This window comes from Danio rerio, chromosome 7 (assembly GCF_052040795.2).
Source record: "Danio rerio strain M-AB ecotype USA chromosome 7, GRCz13ab, whole genome shotgun sequence".
Lineage (NCBI taxonomy): Eukaryota > Metazoa > Chordata > Actinopteri > Cypriniformes > Danionidae > Danio > Danio rerio.
In genome coordinates, this window is record NC_141027.1 from 21,960,381 (window position 1) to 21,981,490 (window position 21,110).

The window sequence follows — 21,110 nt, forward strand, 5'->3', positions numbered from 1 at the left end:
TCAGCTGTGTTTCATTTTAGAGTATGCATCCTACGAAGGATACAGACTTCAAAAGTGAGTCTTTTGAAGTCTGCACATTCTGAACTGAGCATTTTGAAATGAGACGATCTAGCCTACAGAGGACAGATCTCATCACCTACACTGTAATACCCAACAGTAAGCTTTATTCAATTCAGCTTTATTTGTATAGTGCTTTTACAATGTAGATTGTGTCAAAGCAGCTTCACATAAATGGTCATAGTAACTGGAACAGTGTAGTTCAGTTTTTAGTGTTTAAGTTCAGTTCAGTTTATCAACTGAAATGAGTGTAGTTAACTCAAAACTTACAGAAAGTTAATTCTACTCATTTGAAAAGAGTTTTGAACTCAGTGTTGAAGGTAATGAGTGAACTAAATACCTCATTACTTCAATCGTTGCAATCGGTTTCCTCAAATGGTTTGAGTTGACTTAAAGTTTTGAATTTTTATAGAATTTTATAGTTTTATAGGTTTTCCAGTACTCAGTTGGTTTGAGTTCTCTTCATTTATTAGATTTTACTGTGCTCAAATTGCTTAGTTTACTCAAATGGATTAAGTTCACAGTACTCATTAGGATTAGTTTTTGAACTTAAATGGTTTGTTGAATCGGTTTCCTCAAATGGTTTGAGGTTCACCTTAACTTTATAGGTTCACCTTAACTTTTTAGGTTTTATAGTGTAGCCACCATAATATACCACATCTAAACATGTACACATTTAAATGTAAACTGTCTATAAAACAACTTTTTATCAAGACATGTTATACTCTTTGCTGTAGGTGCAGTAAGTGATGGTCTTTAGAAATATTTTTGTTGTGCCGGTTGAAAGTCTTCACATTCCGATAGTAATGATTGATGTAAATTAACTAAATGTATTCATATGCATTTTTATATTCTGGGTAAGGCATAAAACTAAGAAATGTTCATCCAATTAAAAATTGTTGGGCTGATAATTCCCATAATTGTAATAAGTATTAGTAATTCTGATTAAAATAGTTTTAAAACAGAACATTACCTGTCTAAATTACATACTTCAGCCATGGTGTCACGCTGGTGGAAGCATGACACATGGCTGAAGTATGTAATTTAGACAGGTAATGTTCTGTTTTAAAACTATTTTAACCACGCAAAGCTGATGTAGATTTTGTTGTTTTACAAATGGGTTATATGCATGGAAGTGTTGTTCAGCCACTGAACTCGTCCGGCGAAAGATTGATGTGACTATTTTCAGTTTCATAACAAAAGTTTAACAAAACAACATTAGTAAACATAAGCAAAGAACACTATTCCGCCTATCTTTATTGAGCTCAAGTTGGTTTTATAGTCACATTGGTTCCTTTTTGAACAATGACAGCCTGTGACGCGCTTCCTATCTTGTTTACCATGCTACTCTGAATATTTAGTCTGAAACAGCATGTAAGTATGGCTTAGCAATAAGTGTAACTCCTGCACACCACCGGTCAACCACTAAGCATACAGTAGTCTCTTTAGGACAAGCCTGTGAGAGACTTAGACCAGCAATTCTTTGCAAGCATGAACTAATGCACATTACAACAAGTTTTGCTTGCTACACAACTGAAAACGTGCTAGATATCATACAATAAAGTTTTCTAACTGGCGAATGACATAATCTAGTTGGTATCTGTCATCTTTAATCTACCTGTTCGCGTGTCTTCCGGTGGCTTTGCACAACAAGAGAGGGATTGTATTTGAAAGATATTATGCTAACCAAATCACTACTTTAATATGCGTTTAGATATCCAAGTAAAATAAAATCTAATTCATACATTTAATCCAGAGATTTCTTTTAAAAAGTCCTGCTATTATCAGTTCGCAATGAATCTTGGGATGTTTTAGGGTGTGAAGGATCCACCAGTTGTATCCTTTATTACCTGGGAAACGAGGGATGCATTTGGAGGCTGCATTTAAAGGAGCCTTCAAACTTTTTAAAAATGAGACCGTCTTTAATGACGCAGCACTCTTCAAATGCATTCTTTGAAGGATGCAGCCTCTGAAATGAGACACCGCTACTGTTCTAATAGAAAGGCTGCCTTTCTAGACTTACTGATGAAATTATGAATCAGACTGCATGCAGCAGAAACAACTAAAATGTGTTTCATCGATTTTATTACAAAAGAAATGTAGTACAAAAGTAACTAGAAAGCATCAATAAGTCTTGAGTTTAACCAACAGTGTGTTCTCCCACTAGCCCAGTTCTTACATGTTTTTAGGCTTAGAAATGACTCCATCAGGGTAGCGTTTCTTAAAACGAGCAACAACTTCCGGATCTAAAAGGTGAATGCCGTCCAGCTGATTACCAAGAGTTATCCTGAAACACACAAAACAAGAAATATAACATACGACTGAATGAACAATTGGTAAATGAAGTGAATGTCTGACTCACCAGTTAGGTTGTACATTGTGTGGCCTGCCAAACAATTCAATCTTTCGTGTGCCTGGAGACAGGCGCTCAATTATTCCATAGATCTCATCTGGTTTATGGCTAGTGGAACGGACCTTGTGTGTGAACAGATAACAGATGTTATGGATCATTTACTGCCCTGATCATTATGAGTTTTAATGTCTTCATTATCACTTTTATTCAGTGATAATGGTTACCTCTGCCACTATAACATCACAGTCAAGGCCTCGATTAAATCCTTGTGGGTTTCCTTTCACTCCAACCTGATAGAACAAACAGAGATAAAGAGATAAAGAGAGAGACAGAGAGGATAAAAAAAACAAAGTATGCTTAATTTATCAATTAATTTATTAAGCAAGCCTTTTTAAGTATACTTTATTTAATAACTTGCTCGAACACAGGAGCTTAAAAAAATCACAAAAATGTGAACTTTTCTGCACTTGTTGATAACACTTTCAATTTTATCAATTTATCCACTTAAGTTAATATATTTTACAGCTAAAAGTTTATTGTCTTTCAATTGAATATCCTAGTACACATCTAACCAAAGTATACTTTGGGCCTAATTCTTAATGCATATTTCATTCAGTCATTGTCATAACACAAATAATTCCAAAACTAATTATTCCAGAAATTAATTGTCAGCCTGAATACTACAAAATTTGACAATGGACTTTATTCTTATACACTACTTTTCAAATGTTGCACTCAGGGTCCATTCTGTTAATCCAAAAATGCTAGTATAGAATTTAACAATGTCATGGAAAGCCCTCAGTTTCAAAGTATGCTCTGCTTTTGAATCTCACATTCATCAACAATTCCACAAATATTTTCTCAAAAATAAGAAGCATTTTTTAAACATGGGAGTAAATGTTTCTTGTGCAAAGTACTACATTTGTAATTTTGAAATAAATGCAACCTTGATGAGCATAAGACGTCTTTCAATATATTAAATGTGCTGTAGGTGATTAGCCTAAATGCTATCCGTTAGCATAATATCTTTGAAACACAGTTCCTCCCCTGCCATCCAAAGCCACAACTCCTAAAATCAGGAATGGGCTTAGTAGACAATCCACTAGATCATGTCATTCGCCAGTTGGAAAACTTTATAGTACTTTATAGTATCGCATCAATCTTTTGTTGGGAGATTTCAATGGGTGAACAACACAACACTTCAGCTTTGCGCAACTAAAATACCTTTAAAACAGAACATTATCTGTCTAAAAGAAATACTTCAGCCATGGTATCATCCTTCCTTCAGCATGCAAAAGTAACACACACATGCACATGCGAATGGCGGATCTACGTGAACAGATGCGCAGATGTACAAATCTACACTTGTTGCCAGATTGAGCTACTTATCAGAATTATGGGAATTGTCGGCCCAACAAATTTTAACTAGATGAATACTTTTAGTCTTGTGCTTTACCCACAATACAAAAATACATATAAATATATTTACATCATTTACTTTAATCAGTACTATTTGAATGTAAAGAGACTGTCAACCAGCACAACAAAAAAAATTTCTAAAGACCATCACCTACTGCACCTCTAAATCTGTTGGACCACAAATATGCAAATCCTCACACATACCAAGCAATGCTCTTTGCCATGATTCAGCCAATGTCCAGTCCTTCCAGTACGAATGATTCTCTGGAGCTGGTTGGTTTTCACCCAGATAATTTCATCTACACGATCATAGCTGATTAAATGACAAAAAAGGTGACTATATATTTATAAATGTACTTTATTTATATTTAAAGAGACCACAATCAATTTATTTGTAAAAATATAAAATAAAATAAATCACGTACCCCCATAAGCTTAAACACTCTCTGCCTAGCTCCATAGCCCTGTAAAGACAAAAGTTGAGCTGCATTGTATTACTCAAACCTCAATTTCACTCAAAGAAAACAGTGAAATATAATGGAAAATATATGGCAAAAATTTTGAAATTGTAAAGGTTTTTGAAAGCAGTTTTATTCAAATTGACTATCCTTTCATTATGTTGGTGGCTGTTTTTGCCCCATTGATTTCCATTTTAACCACATTTTTTGATTGCAAAGCCTTGACACCATATATGAAATTTTGATTGTTGGTGGTTTTCCCTGTTTGAAAAGAGGTAATATTGGTAACTGTTACCGTCAATCATCATTTGGCAGCATTAACCCCTTTTGATAGTCCAGGTCAAAAAAAATTCTGGGTTTTATATGTAGTTCTATGGAGTATAATAGCAATTTATAGTGTGTGTGCAGTGCATAGACTTAATATGTTCTGAGAGCTGAGCTTATTTTGACTTTCTCAGACATATCACTATAAAGGCACTACAATCAAGAATACATGCTTATATGGTGTCATGGCTTTGCAAATCAATAAATGTAGTTATAATGGAAATCAATGGGGCAAAAGAGTCAATAACACTACAAAATGGTAGCAAATTCCCCAGAGTGTATTTCTAAATTTTTGAATATTTCACAGTATTTGCCCAAAATGTGTGTCAAAATAAGATTAGTCACCAAAAGTCTTTCCACTTGTTGAGCCAAACTAAATCTCAAAATCATTCCTGAGTGGATGAAAACATCCCCAAGTGCACAAAAGGGTTCAATCTAAAATATCAAAACAACATCTAAGATATAATCTTAATTTTCATTATAGTTTTATTTAGTCACATTTATCCTTGGTGTACAAGTGATGCAAATCGATCTGCATATTACACAGAGTTCCCAGGCATTTTTTGTGTTGAGAGCCCCTACCTTCCTGTCACCCAGAGGAAGAGGAAACCGTCGTCCTGCAGAATAGGAATGTTGAGCTTCCTCATCTCGTCATCTGTGAGTGTTCCGTAGGGAAGCTCCATGTGAATATCCCACGGCGGGTCAGCCATCACCACTGCAAACTTCCCCAGGATGGACACATCCAGATAACGAATGTCACAGCAAATCCACTGAGATGAGGACAGAGGGAACATATCTGTCACACGTCTTTAAATCAAAATGTCAACTATATATCAAAATGTCAACTATAGATTTAAAAGGGTAGTGGACTCAAATAGAAAATGTGTGGTCACTCAGGCTAAAATACTTTTTGTGTGTGTAGATCTTTAAGGTAATGTTTATATTCATTAATTACATGTCTGACCAAACCTAGACCATTTGGAATTGCGAATTAAATGGACAGTCAGGATTACCACACTTTCATGAACAGCAGCTTCAATGACTTTTTAAAGCCCCATTCATTTTAAATCAAACACCTTTCTAATTCTTACCCCAGAATATGTAGCACCATGAAAGTCCTTACTGTACATAACCTTTCACTTACACTTAATAGTCAAAGTAATTTTCAAAAACTGACCATTTTAAACAAGTCATGGTAAAATAACTTGTTATTTTACATGTGAAAATTTGTTGAATTTAATACTGGTAATATTCAAATGCAGACAATTCTGCATTATTTGTCCGTGTTATTGTGCAAGATTTAAATATAAGATTTTTCATTTAAGAATTTCCAGTTTTTTTTGTTCGGTTTTTAACGATTGAGTACAAATCTTGAAATAAAACCATAAACAAATTGTATTTCCCATTGAATTCAAGCAGTTTTATGGACCTATGTGTGCTTTTAAGTACTTTCCAGGCCTTGAATCCTTATGTCTGAAATTCATGTACTTTCAAAAAGCTTGAAAAGTTCTGGATAGTTTACCCAGAAATCAACATTCGGTCATCCATTACTCGTTTCAAACCTTTGAGTTTCTTTCAGCTGTTGAACACAAAAAGTATTTTGAAAAATGTTGAAAACCTGTAACCATTGACTTTCTATAGTGTTTGTTTTTGATACAATATAGGTCATTGGCTACAGGTTTTCAGTTTACTTTAAAATTATTTCTTTAGTGTTCAGCAGAAGAAAGAAACTCTTAAGGATGAGTAAATATTGAATAATTAAAATTTTTGGATAAACTATCACTTTAAAGGTTATGATGATGATGATGTTAATAATGGTCAGTTTCTTGCACAACCCGGTTGTTTCACTTTAGCAGACAACCAAGAGCCACAGGTATTAATTTGTCTTAAATAATAGTAATTAAGTAATTAGTTTTGTCTGTATATGCATTTTTTAAACTCACAATGTGTCAGTAGTTGCTGACGTTTGTTTAGGATTGGATTTTATGAATTACCATTACTGCATCTTTGGAGGACTGAGGTTGAGTAAATTAACAGCAAATTTAATATTTAGGTGAACTATCAGTACAAAAAATGATCCTTTCAATATCTGGTTAAACACAGAAACATACAAAGCAAATGTGCAATAGAAAACACTGTCAACGCAATTACAGATCAGAAATATATCAACAGTCTAAAGCTGCGGTCACACTGGGCTTTTCCTCCCATAGACTTCCACTCATTGCGAATCCGTCAGACCGGACACGCAGGGTCATGCGTTAAGTTTCGCAGGTTGCTGCGGTGCAAAGTTCAAGCTTGGTGAACTCTGACCTGCGAAATAGCATCACTTGAGTGCGTGAGACCAATCGAGGATCAAAACATGATCATGTCGCGACCTCTCTGGACAGAAATGTAAAAAAATGGAGCAATTACTTGCTTTTTAAATGTCTAATACTCTTGTTTAATCCCACCCCTTTTCGCAACGCTGTACGACTGAATTTCGCACACACAAACTCTAGTGTGACCGCAGCTTAAGCCTCAATTTACATTTACATTTAGCAGATGCTTTTCTCCCAAGCGACTTTCAATTAAGGAGGCATTCAACGATTCAACAAAAAGAGGCAATACACACAAGAAGTGCTAACTATACAAAGGAATTGCTTGTGCTCAGAGCATTAGGTTATAGAGTGTAGAGAGAAGAGTGTTTCTAGTAATTTTATATTTCTAAATCACAAGATTCAAATCCATTTTATTATAGGTTAATGGATTATACAGAACTTGTGAATCCTTGTTATACTTTACCTGGGAAGGAAACAGCTTGCCCACATTGCTGTCTCCCACAGTAGAGTGCAGCCCAAGCTCAGCTGCCCCTGCCTGTGGCCCCAGTGCATCTCCCTCTGCTTCAGGAGGACTGTCAATCTCATAGTGCACATATTTACAGGTGTCCATGTGGAAGCAAGTGTTTAGAAAGGAGCAGTCGCCAAGGCTCTCATCTGTGTGTTTGTTGATGATTCGCCTAGAAAAGTCACGATGTAATGCAATTCAACAAATCATCAGTTAAACATTTATAATAAAATGAAAATGATTATAAAAATGTGTTCAGGAAATATTATTGTATTAAATAATATACTAAAATAAATACAATTAAATATTTATTATTATTATTACTGGTGTAGTAATTTGATTGCATATATAAAATTATATTTACATATATTTACAAGTGCATTATAAAATAAGAATTTAATAAATTCTCTGCTTGTATTGCATATATATAATGAAAACATTCCGTAAAACTGCTTAAGATGCAATGAGATTAAAGGTACACTATATCACTGCAAATGGGAGTGTGGAATTTTATTTACAAATTTTTCAAAGAAGTTGAGAGAACATTTTGTCCTCTTTTAAGTGTGCTTGCATGAGAAGCAGAAGTGTCTGTGGTTTTTGTGTGTGTGTGTGCATCGGAGGTCTGAAGGTCAATGTCTGGTTTCGGTCTTGCAGACAGCTCCCACACTGGATGGAAAGTCCCCGCTATATATACATTTCTTCTTTATTCTGTTTGTATAACATGCCCATATTAAGAGTGTCTTCCTTCTTCTGTATAACTTTTAAAGGTCAGCCCACTATGTATATATGTCCCTGCTCATCCTTATCATCAGGCTTGCAGAATAAACCATTCTAACTACAGTTTGGTCTCTTCTCATGTCTCCGGGTCGACCTGATGAACTTTGCTGAATCTGGTGCCTAATATAGGGGAAATCTTACAGATCTGGGGGCTCGTCCGGGATACATCTGATCAGGTAAGAGAATTTTTATTCACACTGCCTGCTCCGGTGTATCTCAGGAAATCGTAAGATTTTAGTTAAAATTAGGTAAGAGAGGTCTGTGCTCTAGAGCACAGAACATCCTGTCAAGTTTACTTTCAACAGTAAATTGCACAGAAGGATTTGTGTCGTCGTACTCAATTAAATTTGGGTTCCACAAATCAGGAAAATTTATTAATTTGACACTTGCTAGCCTGTCAAGTTTACTTCAAACAGTAAATTGCACAGAAGGATTTGTGTTGTTGTACCCGATTAAATTTGGGTTCCACAAATCAGGGGATTTAATAAATTTTAGTAAATAAGTATTACGCACCAGCTTCAGCAATATGGGACAAGGATATCCAAAACCAGAACCCAGTGAGAGTCCAAAGCAATGGATGGATAGATGTGGGTGGGGATTTTACACTGAACCCTGGCTGTCCAATTTAGCTGGGTGGACAGAGGGACAATCTCAATGGAGAGACTTTCCTAGGGAAGGAACATTTGACCCAGGTTTCCTTCAGTTAGCTTACAAATTGATATGGGGATCCAGAATGGAATGACCAATATATGATGAATGGATATGACACATGGTATAAAATGAGTTCTATATGAAGGGATAAAAAAAAAAAAAAAAGGCATTTTTACACCTAAAACTGTTTTGAAATCTGTCCCCAAACCTAAAAGCAGAAGTAATACTGCCCTTACGGCAGATAAGAGAGGCTCTCTTGCAGCTGCTAAAACCACCATGACGTCACCGCCCCCTTATACGGGGCCTCCGCAATCTATTTCATGCTTCTATTTATCCGTCTCTGACAGAAATGATTAAAACTAAACCAGACCCCTCCGACAGCATGGAGGGCACTGCCTCAGCCTCTAATGTGGCTGCGGTGTGGGTTGCTAAACCACGAGGGATAGAGATAATTCCGCCCTCACCCTCTGTTCTTAAAGATCTTATATCTCTTCTACCAGAAGTGGACAAACCACTGCAATTTGTAGACATGCTGTTGCGCAGTTCGCGTCACTGCCAACTAATTGGGGCAGATTATCGATTTATCCTTCAAACCAAAATGGGTTCGTCCTATGACAATGAAGAAATAACAACAAAAATACCTGCTCTTGATCCCAAGCATGATATAGTACAAACAGAAACTGTTAAGGAAGAAACAGATGAGGGCAAAAAGACACGCACTCGTATAAAAACACGCCTCGCGTGGAAGGATGATCAGGAGGAGCTCCTGACACATCTAAAACAGTAGCTTACTAAATACTTAGTACCATACTTACTGGTCTGAATGTGACGCCACGACCGATCTTAATGGAATAATGCTAGATGGCAAAGGCCGTTTATGCCTGCCATCATCCTGTGCACCTTTTCTCGTCCGCGAGTTTCACGGTGTTACACACCGCGGCCGAAGAGGGGTAATAGACACAATGAGTTAATAGACACAATGAGTTAATAGACACAATGAGTTAATAGACACAATGAGTTCCTTTTTATGCATCAATAATTTACAGCACCATGTCAATAACACGCTAGACAGATGTCTGATATGTGCTCAAAATAACATCACTAAACCTCAAGCTAAACATCAACAATTGCCCCTTCCTGAAACACCTTTTCAGGAATGGCAGGTAGATTTTACACATCTGCCAAAGAGGGGTCCTAATAAATATTTACTGGTTTTTGTGGACAAATTTTCAAAATGGGTTGAAGCCTTCCCATGCAGTAAAGAAGATGCTAATACAGTTGTCAGATGTTTGACAAGAGAAATCATTCCAAGATATGGTATACCATGTGCCATAGACTCAGATAAGGGAACCTCATTTACTGCGAAAGTAATACAAAATCTAGCTAAAGAACTCCAAATTAATTGGCAGCTACATATTCCCTACCATCCACAATCATCTGGCATAGTAGAACGAACTAATAGGACTATTAAGGACAAATTAAGAAAGGCTATGTAACATGCAGGGCATTCAAATTGGCTCGCCCTGCTACCTGTCGTTTTAGCAGACATGAGGATGTTTCCTCACAAAAGTCTTCACGGTCTCTCTCCTTATGAGACTGTGATGGGACGACCCTTTCCCTCACCATGGAGGCAAAGGGGTACCACACTGGGTGACAGTTCTTTGGATATCCATATGAGTGAATATGCACAACAGTTACTAACAACATTGCATGCATACTGGACTAACATACATTCTGGTTCAGCCCCGATGCCGGTAGACCCAACACACCCCTTTAAGGTTGGTGACAGAGTAATGATTAGACAGCTCGATAAAATGAGCACAGAACTGGGGGACCCCAAATATGGCCCCCCGACGGATGTCGTGGCTGTAACCAGAACCGCCGTTTTAACCTCCTCTTCTCCACAGTGGATCCATGCAACCAGGATAAAACGAGCACCTATTGAATAATAAAAATGTATAAGTTTTGTACTATGATAATCTGTCTGCAGACTCTCTTTGTTTTACAGATTTTGGGGGCCCCCTCAGCACAGACGACACCTCTACAGCTGCACAATTGCGTTTGGGAGACAGATGGGAGCTAAACACGTAGCACTGTCTACCTTAAGGCAAGGGTCAGCATGACTTCCTTTTTGCTGCGGACAATTGGACTGTTTCTCTTTCTTGTTGCTCAAGCTAATGCAGCCAGGCTGAAACGCTGGACACATGATCATGAATTTGGATGGGCAGAGGATGGGGCTGACAATCCAATTGAAATAATATGTGGTATCAATATGTAAATGAGTTTTAGCTAGGTCATATAATGTATCTGGTTGTTATGTATGTTCTGTTATGCCTCATTCAGCCAAGCAAACCCCTCTTTATGCCAAACCCATGAATAAAACAGCTGCTAAATGTTCTGCCAGTTTTGCAGGATCAGGGTACCAGAATCCATATATAATTGTCGATGACTACGATCCATACCGGATTGGCATTAGAAATGGTACATGTGATGCTCTATTTTGGGTAAAATTTGGCCATGCTAAACCCTCACCTATTAGCCACAAGGTTTTTATTAACCACTCTATTACACACCCTGTGTGTTATAACCAGACCATGGGCTCTCATTTCATGGGAAGCACTGTTAACTGTCAACAAATTGCCTCCTCGGGAGAGGGGGCCCCAGTCGACATCTCAGGACCCTCAAATGGCACTTATGTGGTCCAGGGTGGGTGGTGGTTGTGTGGGAAAAAACGCCTACATGTCCCTACCGGCCAACTGGACGGGGCAGTGTGCCCCTGTGCATGTGACTGATCACACTTTTATTGTGACAGCCCAGGTCCTGTCAGCGCAGCAAAGAGTTAAACGCAGTGTCCCTGAAATGAAGCCCTATGACTCTGTATGGGGTACTGATGTGCCCGAGGATTTCAAATTATGGACCACTGGTAACAAAGTGGTATTGGCTCTATTTCCGCAAATAGGTGTGGGAAAAGCTCTACTAAGAATTGAGACCCTGGACTATCGCATGGGCCTATTCCTGAATGCCTCAAAAATAATTAATGAGGCCCAGAATAAGGAGCTGGGTAATCTACGTACCATGGTTTTGCAAAACAGAATGGCTCTAGATCTCTTAACAGCATCCCAGGGGGTGGTATGTAAATGAGTACTGCTATGTCTACTCTCCAAGGGTTAAAAATTGCCATGACTTCAGATTATGTTCCCGACACAACTTGGGGTTGGATGATGGGTCTGTTCGGCTGGGTAACTCCTTTCCTTACTATGATAATTCCTGTATGTATTATTTTCCTTCTTATTTGTTGCTGTGGCCCCTTTCTTTTACAATGTTTGATGAATCGAATCTATGCCACAATGGACAGTATGATGGGTCAATGATATGATAAGATTCCTCTGTGTTAGGCCTTTGGCCTAAAAGAGGGGACTGAGAGAACATTTTGTCCTCTTTTAAGTGTGCTTGCATGAGAAGCAGAAGTGTCTGTGGTTTTTGTGTGTGTGTGTGCATCGGAGGTCTGAAGGTCAATGTCTGGTTTCGGTCTTGCAGACAGCTCCCACACTGGATGGAAAGTCCCCGCTATATATACATTTCTTCTTTATTCTGTTTGTATAACATGCCCATATTAAGAGTGTCTTCCTTCTTCTGTATAACTTTTAAAGGTCAGCCCACTATGTATATATGTCCCTGCTCATCCTTATCATCAGGCTTGCAGAATAAACCATTCTAACTACAGTTTGGTCTCTTCTCATGTCTCCGGGTCGACCTGATGAACTTTGCTGAATCTGGTGCCTAATATAGGGGAAATCTTACAGAAGTGAAAGAGATAATAGAGAAGATAGTGTGTGTTAATACTGCACTGTCACCTCTGATATATTTTCAGATGATCAAGATTTAAAGGACTGAATGTATATTTATAAATACAGGTTGATTCAAAAAGAATACCACAACTTTGAAACTCTGTATTTAATCAAAGAAACATGATGGAACCTTGGGTAATTAATCAATGTGAAAAGTACTTAAGGGTTTTTCAAAACTCCAGAGCTTCCTGAAATCGATGACAGAAAGAGCTTAGCTCTCCTTTTCTTTTTTGCAGAGTTCTCGATTTTCAAAATTGTGGTTTTTTTTTTTGAATCCCCCTGTGTATCTATTCTTCAAGCTAAAAGGATCACTTTTTTAACCCTTTAACTGCCCCACCAAAAAAAATGTTTGCATTGCATTTCTTAACTCCCAATGTCGCTAGTTAACACACTCAATGCATTTTTATACACATCCCATAATTTCTAAAACATCAGCCTCTACCAAATGGTTTATTTGTTGGTTTATGGTAAAAGCACCGGGCTTAATACATAAATTATGAAAAATCTGAAAATATGAAGACAAGACCAATTTATTAAAAAAGGTTTAAAAATAAAACATATTCGAATAATAAATCACCTTTTTTTTTAAAGTATGCCACAAAATAATTCAGATTCTCATTTAACATGCTATCTTTTTTGTTTTTTTAAGTGTAGTGTAGTAGTGCCAGGGGGTGTTTGTTTAATTTCTTTTGTAAACTAACAATGCTGTGTGTAAGCCATTATTTAAAATAGTCATTCTTTAAAAGACTTTAACAGTCATTATTTAAAACAGTAAAAAATGGTTTGGTAGATAACCATTTGGTAGAGGAGCAGTCAAAGTGTTAAACTGAGAAAATGTATGTACACCAAATATAGGATGTTGGCTGAAAGACATCGTTACAAATATGACAATGAGAAAAAAGATAACCTGTATATTAATAGATAAATACAATGTTTTGAGGGAGTTTGGAGACCTTTCAAGTTTTTACTAAAATGTAGTGGAGTTAGAAATGTGTTGATTGAAGTATAAGAAGAGAGGTCATAAACATCTATGTAAAATACAGAGACGTTTTTTTTTTTTATTATCAGAGTGTAAAGTTAAAATGCAAAAACGATATTAGAAAAGATTATTATAATTTTTTTTATTTCATCTTGATTTAATAATGGTAACTGTACTTTAGATATGGTAAAGCCAAAGGGTCGCACTTTTAACTCTTTATTATTATGTATATTAACATTATTTATTAATAAATTAAAACAATTAATAATCTTAAATAAAATACAAAACTTTCAATGCAGTCAGGGACAAGTGCACAAATACACGTCTAATATAATTCCTTATTTTTAGCAAAGCAAATTCATGAATATTTAGATTTTGGTGTAAAAACTATTAACAAACAGACAAACAAACACTAAATAAATAAAACAACATAAACCATTGTAATAAGCATTTACCATAAGTTTTGAAAAATTAATCACTAAAAATAAACTATTATGAAAGCTATAAAATATTGTGAAGTCGGTACTGTGGATAAACAGAATTGAAAAATTAGTGTACTGTCAAATCTTTCACTATTTAATATAAATTTAAGTCCTAAATGTATTGTTGTAATTATTATTATATTTATATATTTAAATTTTGAATGGTTATCATTTATATTCATCATTATTCTTATTCTTCTTTAATGTGAACTGACCTAAAGTGCAGCTTGGTGCAGGGCTGAGGAGTGTCCCCCGACTGCACACACTCTTCTTTGGTTCCATAATCACAGAACTCCTGAACTTGAGCTCTGCCTCGTGAGCGAAACTTCTCCACAATCGACTGTTCTTTTGCTGAACTGGTATTCAGCAGCTCTAGGATCTCTTGGCTCACCTGACACACAAGCACACATAAATACACCGCAAACATTTAAATCACAGTGGCTTTAGCATGTTGTTTTGCTTCATTATTATACCTTTTTGCTTTGCTGTTCCTTAGTGGATTGCTGGCTCAGTAGACTTTCAATCTCCATATCCAGGTGAGACGCTTGCACCTTATTGCTCCGCCCCTTTTTATCAGCTCCACCCCCTCCTCCCCCAGAGGATGCAGTGAGTTGCGAGATTGAGGCAGTAGCCAATGAGACTGAGGATTTCCTTGGAGGAGAAGGCGGTGCTTGAATCGAAGGGGAGGAGCCCGGGGCTCTTTTTTGATGAGTGATGTCATCTGCTTTCCTTTTAACGGCAGTTCTCTGTGACTGGCCTGCGCTGCCAATCATAGCCCATAGTTTGGTATGGTCGACTGACGTGACGAGGGTGGAGGACGAAGAGGAGGTGATGGATGGCTGCCGAACTTCAATAAGCTCTTGAGCAGAAAATTTGAGAAGGAGACTTTGAATGCAGGAATGGAAAACTGGAGACTCAGACTGTGGATGAAAATTGAAGAGAAATCACAAACATATTTGAGTCTCTCAATTTATTTAATAGAAACCACTTTTTTAAAAAAAATAGATTCATTTATCAGCTCCCCTAGAGTTAAACAGTTGAGTTTTAAGAATCAATTCAGTCATTCTCTGGGTCTGGCTGCTTTTAGCTTAGCTTAGCATAAATCATTGAATTAAATTAGACCATTAGCGTCTTGTTTGAAACTTAAATATATAAATAAATGTCAATAACTTCGATAATATTAAAGCTTTACTCCTCTAGTAACACCAAGACGTGGATATGGCTCTGAACTATACTCTCATTCTGCCATAATAATCAAAAGAATTTTACTGTCGTACCATGGACGCAGCAGGCGCAATGACATTACACAGCACTATTGATAAAAGTAACAGTAAAGTTTGTTAATTGTTATGCCAGAATGCTATTTATTAGACTAATAAGCCTAAAAAATAGCAACTTTTCATTTTCTGTCAGTCTTGTTACACAATGTAACTACAGAAGAGTCAAGCTTTAAATAGGAAAATAATCAAAATACTTTTTTGAGCAAGATGCTAATAGTCTAATCTGATTCTATTATCTATGCTAAGCTAAGCTAAAAGTGCTCCACATAGACATCTATGATTAAAATCGTAACAGTTTAACTCTAGGGGTCTTGTTAAATGAGTCTATTAAAAAAAAAAAAAGAGTAGTATTCCTTTAACACTTTTTGACAATCTAACAGTTATTCTAAAAAAGGGTGGAATAATATTATTAATAATAATAATAATAATAATAAAAAGATATGGGTTCAGATTCATAGCTGTTAGTGCACACAGCTCTTACTGTATTTAGCTGGTTGGTGATCGTTAGGGAATCAGTTGGCAGGGAAAGGCTCAGTTCAGAGAGGTATCCCAGCAGCCTCTTCTCTAGCTCTGGGTCTGGAGGATGCTCAACTTCTACTTGTGGAGGACTCTGAATTGCTGGTCCCGGGCTGTCACTTCTTGCAGATCCACTCTCAACACTTCCAACCTCTGTTAAAATAAGAACTGTTAGGAAATTCTCATACAGCAGGTGGCATCATAGACTCACTATTTCGACACGGCTGAACTTTCTTTTAGCATACATTCAAATGTTTTCACCATTTTGATAGTACACTTCTGATAGTATTAGATATTTCCACGTTTAGCATTTGAATTCAAGTAAATAAATCTGATTGTATCAGAAACGTGGTTTACAAAGGTAGTTTAATGTTTAGCAAATAAAACAAGAAAAGAAAGAAAACACACAATAACATGCAAAACAGTAAATTATTCATTCATTCATTTTTTTTTTCGGATTAGTCCCTTTATTAATTTGGGGTCGCCACAGCGGAATGAAGCGGGATGTCCTTCTAGCTGCAACACAACACTGGGAAAATAGTAAGTTATATAATTTTACATTGAAAATGATACATTAATTATACATTATACATTAAAAATAACAGTTACGCTAATATTTCTCACAGAGGACTGATATCGAACATCTTTAGGTCTAGGATTTGTCAACAACATATTGTTATGTATGTTCTCCAGCTGACAAATAAATTCATACATCACATTTGTCATTAAAGCAGGGAATGGTTGTACTCTTGCCTAACAGAATAATACAAAAATGAAGCACAATCCTCATAGTCATTTTACACAACCTGCAGCTTAAGGAGACTCTTTCAGCTAAACGTAAAACCACAAAAGAGCTGTAAAAAAACAACTACAATTTGCTCTAAAGGGACTTATCTTAACCTGTTATTAATACATAACGTTCTCTCACCTACATATTTGCTTGAGCATACAACTAACGACGTTGCCTGTACATATCATCATCATCTCTTACTTTATTGTTAACGATAAAGATATGCCCTGGATGTTTTACAATTTTTAATACATTTAAAAAGTGCCATGATAATAAAAATCATAAAACTGTCTTCTTTGTTTTTACATATCACAGAAACAGTTAAAAATACACATTTTATTTTTCAGATATCAGGTAATGTAAAATTACTCAACACACCAGTGCCCAGTTGAGTTGGGTCTTTTCTTCTCCTCTGCAGCCTCTCTCGTAGTGAATCCAGCTGCTTTTTGTGCGCCTGGATGTGACTCCATGTGTCCGACATGGCTTAAATTAAACGAGCTAAACAGCAAATAAACAAACAGTACTGATTAAACAGGGGTTTTATGAAGTTTAGATTACATCTAGCAAACCAACGCTGAGTGACTGTACCACCATACACACCGTGCCGCTAAACTGTTTCTATTTTCAAAATAAGAGACACTAACTATATTTACTGATTAGCAACGATCTCGTTCATACAGGTACTTTTATATTTATACGTATTTTAACTTATATATATTTTTAATTAGGATTCAATTATAACTATTTGATATACGAAATAAAAATAGATATTTCCCCACCAAGAAAAGAACAGTATGTATTTTGTAATCACATAGTGTATTACTTCCAGTGTACGCAAGACGTCTTCCGGAATGTGAGATAAGACAGATCTGTAAATAAGCAGATTCATTTATCTACCAGGAATTAAGCGCGGATCTGAAACAAGCTCTTCTAATTTAAGGTACTACTCTTACTCAAAATCCCAAATTATACATCAAACATTATATATTAAAATCTATATCCACTAACTTAAGTGGCAATGAATTGGAAATGTTTGTGTAAATGAGAACCTGCTTCGTAAACAAAATGTTTCTCGAATGTGATGTGGATGTAATATCTTATTTAATATACAGCGTTATACCCTGAAATATAATGCACGACCAGTGTATATAGCCATTCACGAATGGATGATTCATATGAGTCGGTTCATTGTGGTGAATCGTTTAAATACATGTCGTTAAAATATAATTCACACATCATTTATATGTAAAATTGTTACGAGTCTTATCTTTAAAACGCGAATTAATGTTCTGTTTGTGCAGCACCTTTCAGGTGATTCGACATGGCTGAGCCACGAAGCCCGGTGTCCGCTTCTGTGCCCCACAATCCAATAGTCCTGGCTGCCCCCGAGGGCTCGACCCTTGAGATGGACCCAATAGAGTTCACCCTCCGCAAGCGACTGCCTCGCAAACTGCCCAAACGGAGGAACGACGTCTATGTCAACATGAAGACTGACTTCAAGGCTCAGCTAGCGAGGTGTCAGAAACTTCTGGACGCTCACAGGGAAATCTGCATCCACGGCCTGGGACTGGCCATCAACCGGGCTATAAACATCGCTCTGCAGCTCCAGACGTCCAGCCAGGGCGCCCTGCAACTCGCCGCAAACACCTCCACGGTGGAGCTCATCGACGACCTGGAGCCTGAAGATCCGGACGAGGCCGGAGAGCATCTGACCCGTACCCGGAATAACTCGGCCATCCATATCAAGGTGTTTTACCCCAATCCGTAGTTTCAGCTTCAGTGTCAAAATAATGAATGAGGGCTTCATGAACATTTGTGTGACGTTAGTGGCATGTAGAAGTTTTTTAAAGTGATGCATTATTTATGATTTTTTTCTGCTTCAAGACTTTTTTTTAAATTAATTGCTGTGTTATTGAATGTTTTATTTGAAAAACAAGAAAGAAATGTGCCATATGTATTTTTTTCTACTATGTATTTGTGTTCTTGTGTATAGTAAACTTAAATGGAAAGTAAACAGCTTAAATGCAAAGTAAACAGCCCCACCAACACTTTGTTGATTGTATCTTCCTGCATGTGTATGCATATTAAGACAATATATTTTAGATATTATTATTATTAATTTTATAAAAGGGATAGTCCACCCAAAACTGAAAATTCTCTCATAATTTTCTTCATCCCTTTACCTGTCAGAAACTTGTTTGAGTTTTTGTTTCTGTTGAACAAGAAATAAGAAGAAAATTTACAAAACTGTGACCATTGACTTCCATAGTGTTTGATTTCTACTTTGGAAGTCGATAGTTACAACATTATAACATTTTTCAAAATATCTTCTTTAATGTTCAACAGAAAGAGGAATCTCATAAAGGTATGAAACCAAGTGATTGTGAGTAAATTTTCACTTTTGGGTGAACTGTCCTATTAATAAGAATATAATGATGGCAAACCAGTATGTAATAAAGGTAAAAAAAATAAAAATAAATAAATAAATAAATATATATATATATATATATATATATATATATATATATATATATATATATATATATATATATATACATACACACATACACACACACACACACACACACACACACACACACACACATTTAAACATTTTCATCAAATCTATCTTAGTTTTAATAGGAAAAATAAATGCATTTTAATAATTAATTAATAGCCTTGCCAGTACCATGTTAGGCTCCCTTTTGGCTTAAAAAAGGCATTGATTTCTCTTCGACCACATTGCATTTCTGTTTATGATGGATGCATTTAGCATATTACCAGGTATTATCCTTCTGGAAGTAGCCATTACAACACTGATTGACTGTGGTTACAGATAGATGAGTAGCAACAATACTCAGGTAGGCTGTGGCGTTTAAATGATAGTCAATTGTTACTAAAGCACCCAAGAAAATATTAGCCACACCATTTTACTGCACAAAACCCTGAACTACTGAATCGAGGCAGAATAGATCCACTTATCCGTAGATACGGATTGTAACAAGTGGTTATTTGAGTTGCTGTTTTCTATGAGCTCATACCAGTCTTGACATTTCCCTCTGTCTTTTGGCCTCAAACAAAGCATTTTTGCAAACACAACTGGTGTTTGCTGGGTGTTTTCTCTTTTTCGAAGCATTCTCTGCACACCTATTAATGGTTTTGTGTAAATCAGCAGCTTCTGAAATACTCAGACCAGACTGTCTTGAATCGGCAAAGTCTGATTTGAATTTTTTTAGATAACGTTTACATGCTTCAGTGCACTGAGCTGCTGTGATGTGACTGGCTGGTTTGATATTTGCGTTACGAAGAAGCAAGATGTACCTAATAAAGGGGCCACTAAAGGTATAAATGATAGAAAGTAAATAAAAGGCACATTGTTAAGATAAATATTTTAAAATAATAATAATTCATTCATTTTCCTTCGGCTTAGTCCCTTATTTATCAGGGGTCGCCACAGCGGAATGAACCACCAACGTTTCCAGCATAAGTTTTAGACTGGATGCACACACAGCCGCAACCCAGTACTGGGAAGCATCCGTACACACACACACACACACACACACACACACACACACACACACACACACACACACACACACACACACACACACACACACACACACACACACACACGTTTGTTTTTGTGAAAAGTGGGGACATTACATAGGTTTCCATTCATTTTATGCAGCCCAAACCGTATATTGTATTGCCCTCACCCCACCCCACCCCTAAACCCTACCATCACAGGAGACTGTGTGCAGCTTTACTCTCTGATTAAACTCATCCTGTAGGATTTATAAGCATTTTGAGAAGTGAGGACGTCACCAATGTCCTCATATTTCACCTCCTTTTTGTAATACCTGTGTCATACCCATGTCATTATACAGATTTGTGTCCTGATATGTCACAAAAACACGTACACACACACACACACACACACACACACACACACCACCACAACAACAACAACAACAACAACCAATTTAGTTCATCCAATTCATTTTCCAGTTCCCATACTGCATGTCTATGGACTGTGGGGGAAACCAGAGCACTTGGAGGAAACCCCTTGTTAACATGGGGAGAACATGAAAACTCCACAGAGAAATACTAACTGTGGTGACAGAGCAAATCACTGAGCCATCCACAATAATAATAAATCTTAGAAATAATTGGAAAATGAGCTGTTTTGTTTTTCTCAAAATTTCTTTTAGCCTATAGATGGTCCTCTAAACTGAAATATTTGGCAATGGTTATTTACAATGGATGCTTTGTTGATGTTCAGAAGTAGACTAGTAATTCGAGTCTTGTTTAGCCATTCTTGATGGCCAGAACTACAAGCCAAGGTGAATAAAA

At 36.6% G+C, this 21,110-nt stretch overlaps 2 protein-coding genes and 2 long non-coding RNA genes across 8 annotated transcripts; 3 read left to right on the plus strand and 1 right to left on the minus strand.

Moving 5' to 3' along the window:
* The first annotated feature begins 20 nt into the window (after positions 1-20).
* On the plus strand, positions 21-3,880 carry LOC141375349 (uncharacterized). Its single transcript, XR_015495567.1, has 2 exons — positions 21-992; positions 1,110-3,880. It is a non-coding gene; the product is annotated as an uncharacterized LOC141375349 (long non-coding RNA).
* On the minus strand, positions 2,126-18,431 carry mettl3 (methyltransferase like 3). 5 transcript variants are annotated; one of them, XM_087258352.1, is made up of 12 exons: positions 18,062-18,431; positions 17,136-17,255; positions 15,933-16,120; positions 14,645-15,091; positions 14,387-14,562; positions 7,393-7,606; positions 5,194-5,381; positions 4,255-4,293; positions 4,034-4,142; positions 2,635-2,700; positions 2,420-2,532; positions 2,126-2,344 (listed from the first exon to the last, which is right to left on the minus strand). In XM_087258352.1, the coding sequence occupies exons 2-12, from the start codon at positions 17,236-17,238 to the stop codon at positions 2,233-2,235; spliced, it is 1,755 nt and encodes a 584-aa protein (XP_087114478.1). In that variant the 5' UTR covers positions 17,239-17,255; positions 18,062-18,431; the 3' UTR covers positions 2,126-2,232.
* On the plus strand, positions 8,245-12,585 carry LOC147843103 (uncharacterized). Its single transcript, XR_015495560.1, has 2 exons — positions 8,245-9,812; positions 9,864-12,585. It is a non-coding gene; the product is annotated as an uncharacterized LOC147843103 (long non-coding RNA).
* Positions 17,623-18,791, plus strand: pop7 (POP7 homolog, ribonuclease P/MRP subunit). The gene is made up of 2 exons (NM_001006004.1): positions 17,623-17,697; positions 18,059-18,791. Exon 2 carries the CDS (start codon positions 18,079-18,081, stop codon positions 18,523-18,525), a length of 447 nt encoding a protein of 148 aa, NP_001006004.1. The 5' UTR covers positions 17,623-17,697; positions 18,059-18,078; the 3' UTR covers positions 18,526-18,791.
* Positions 18,792-21,110: the final 2,319 nt, after the last annotated feature.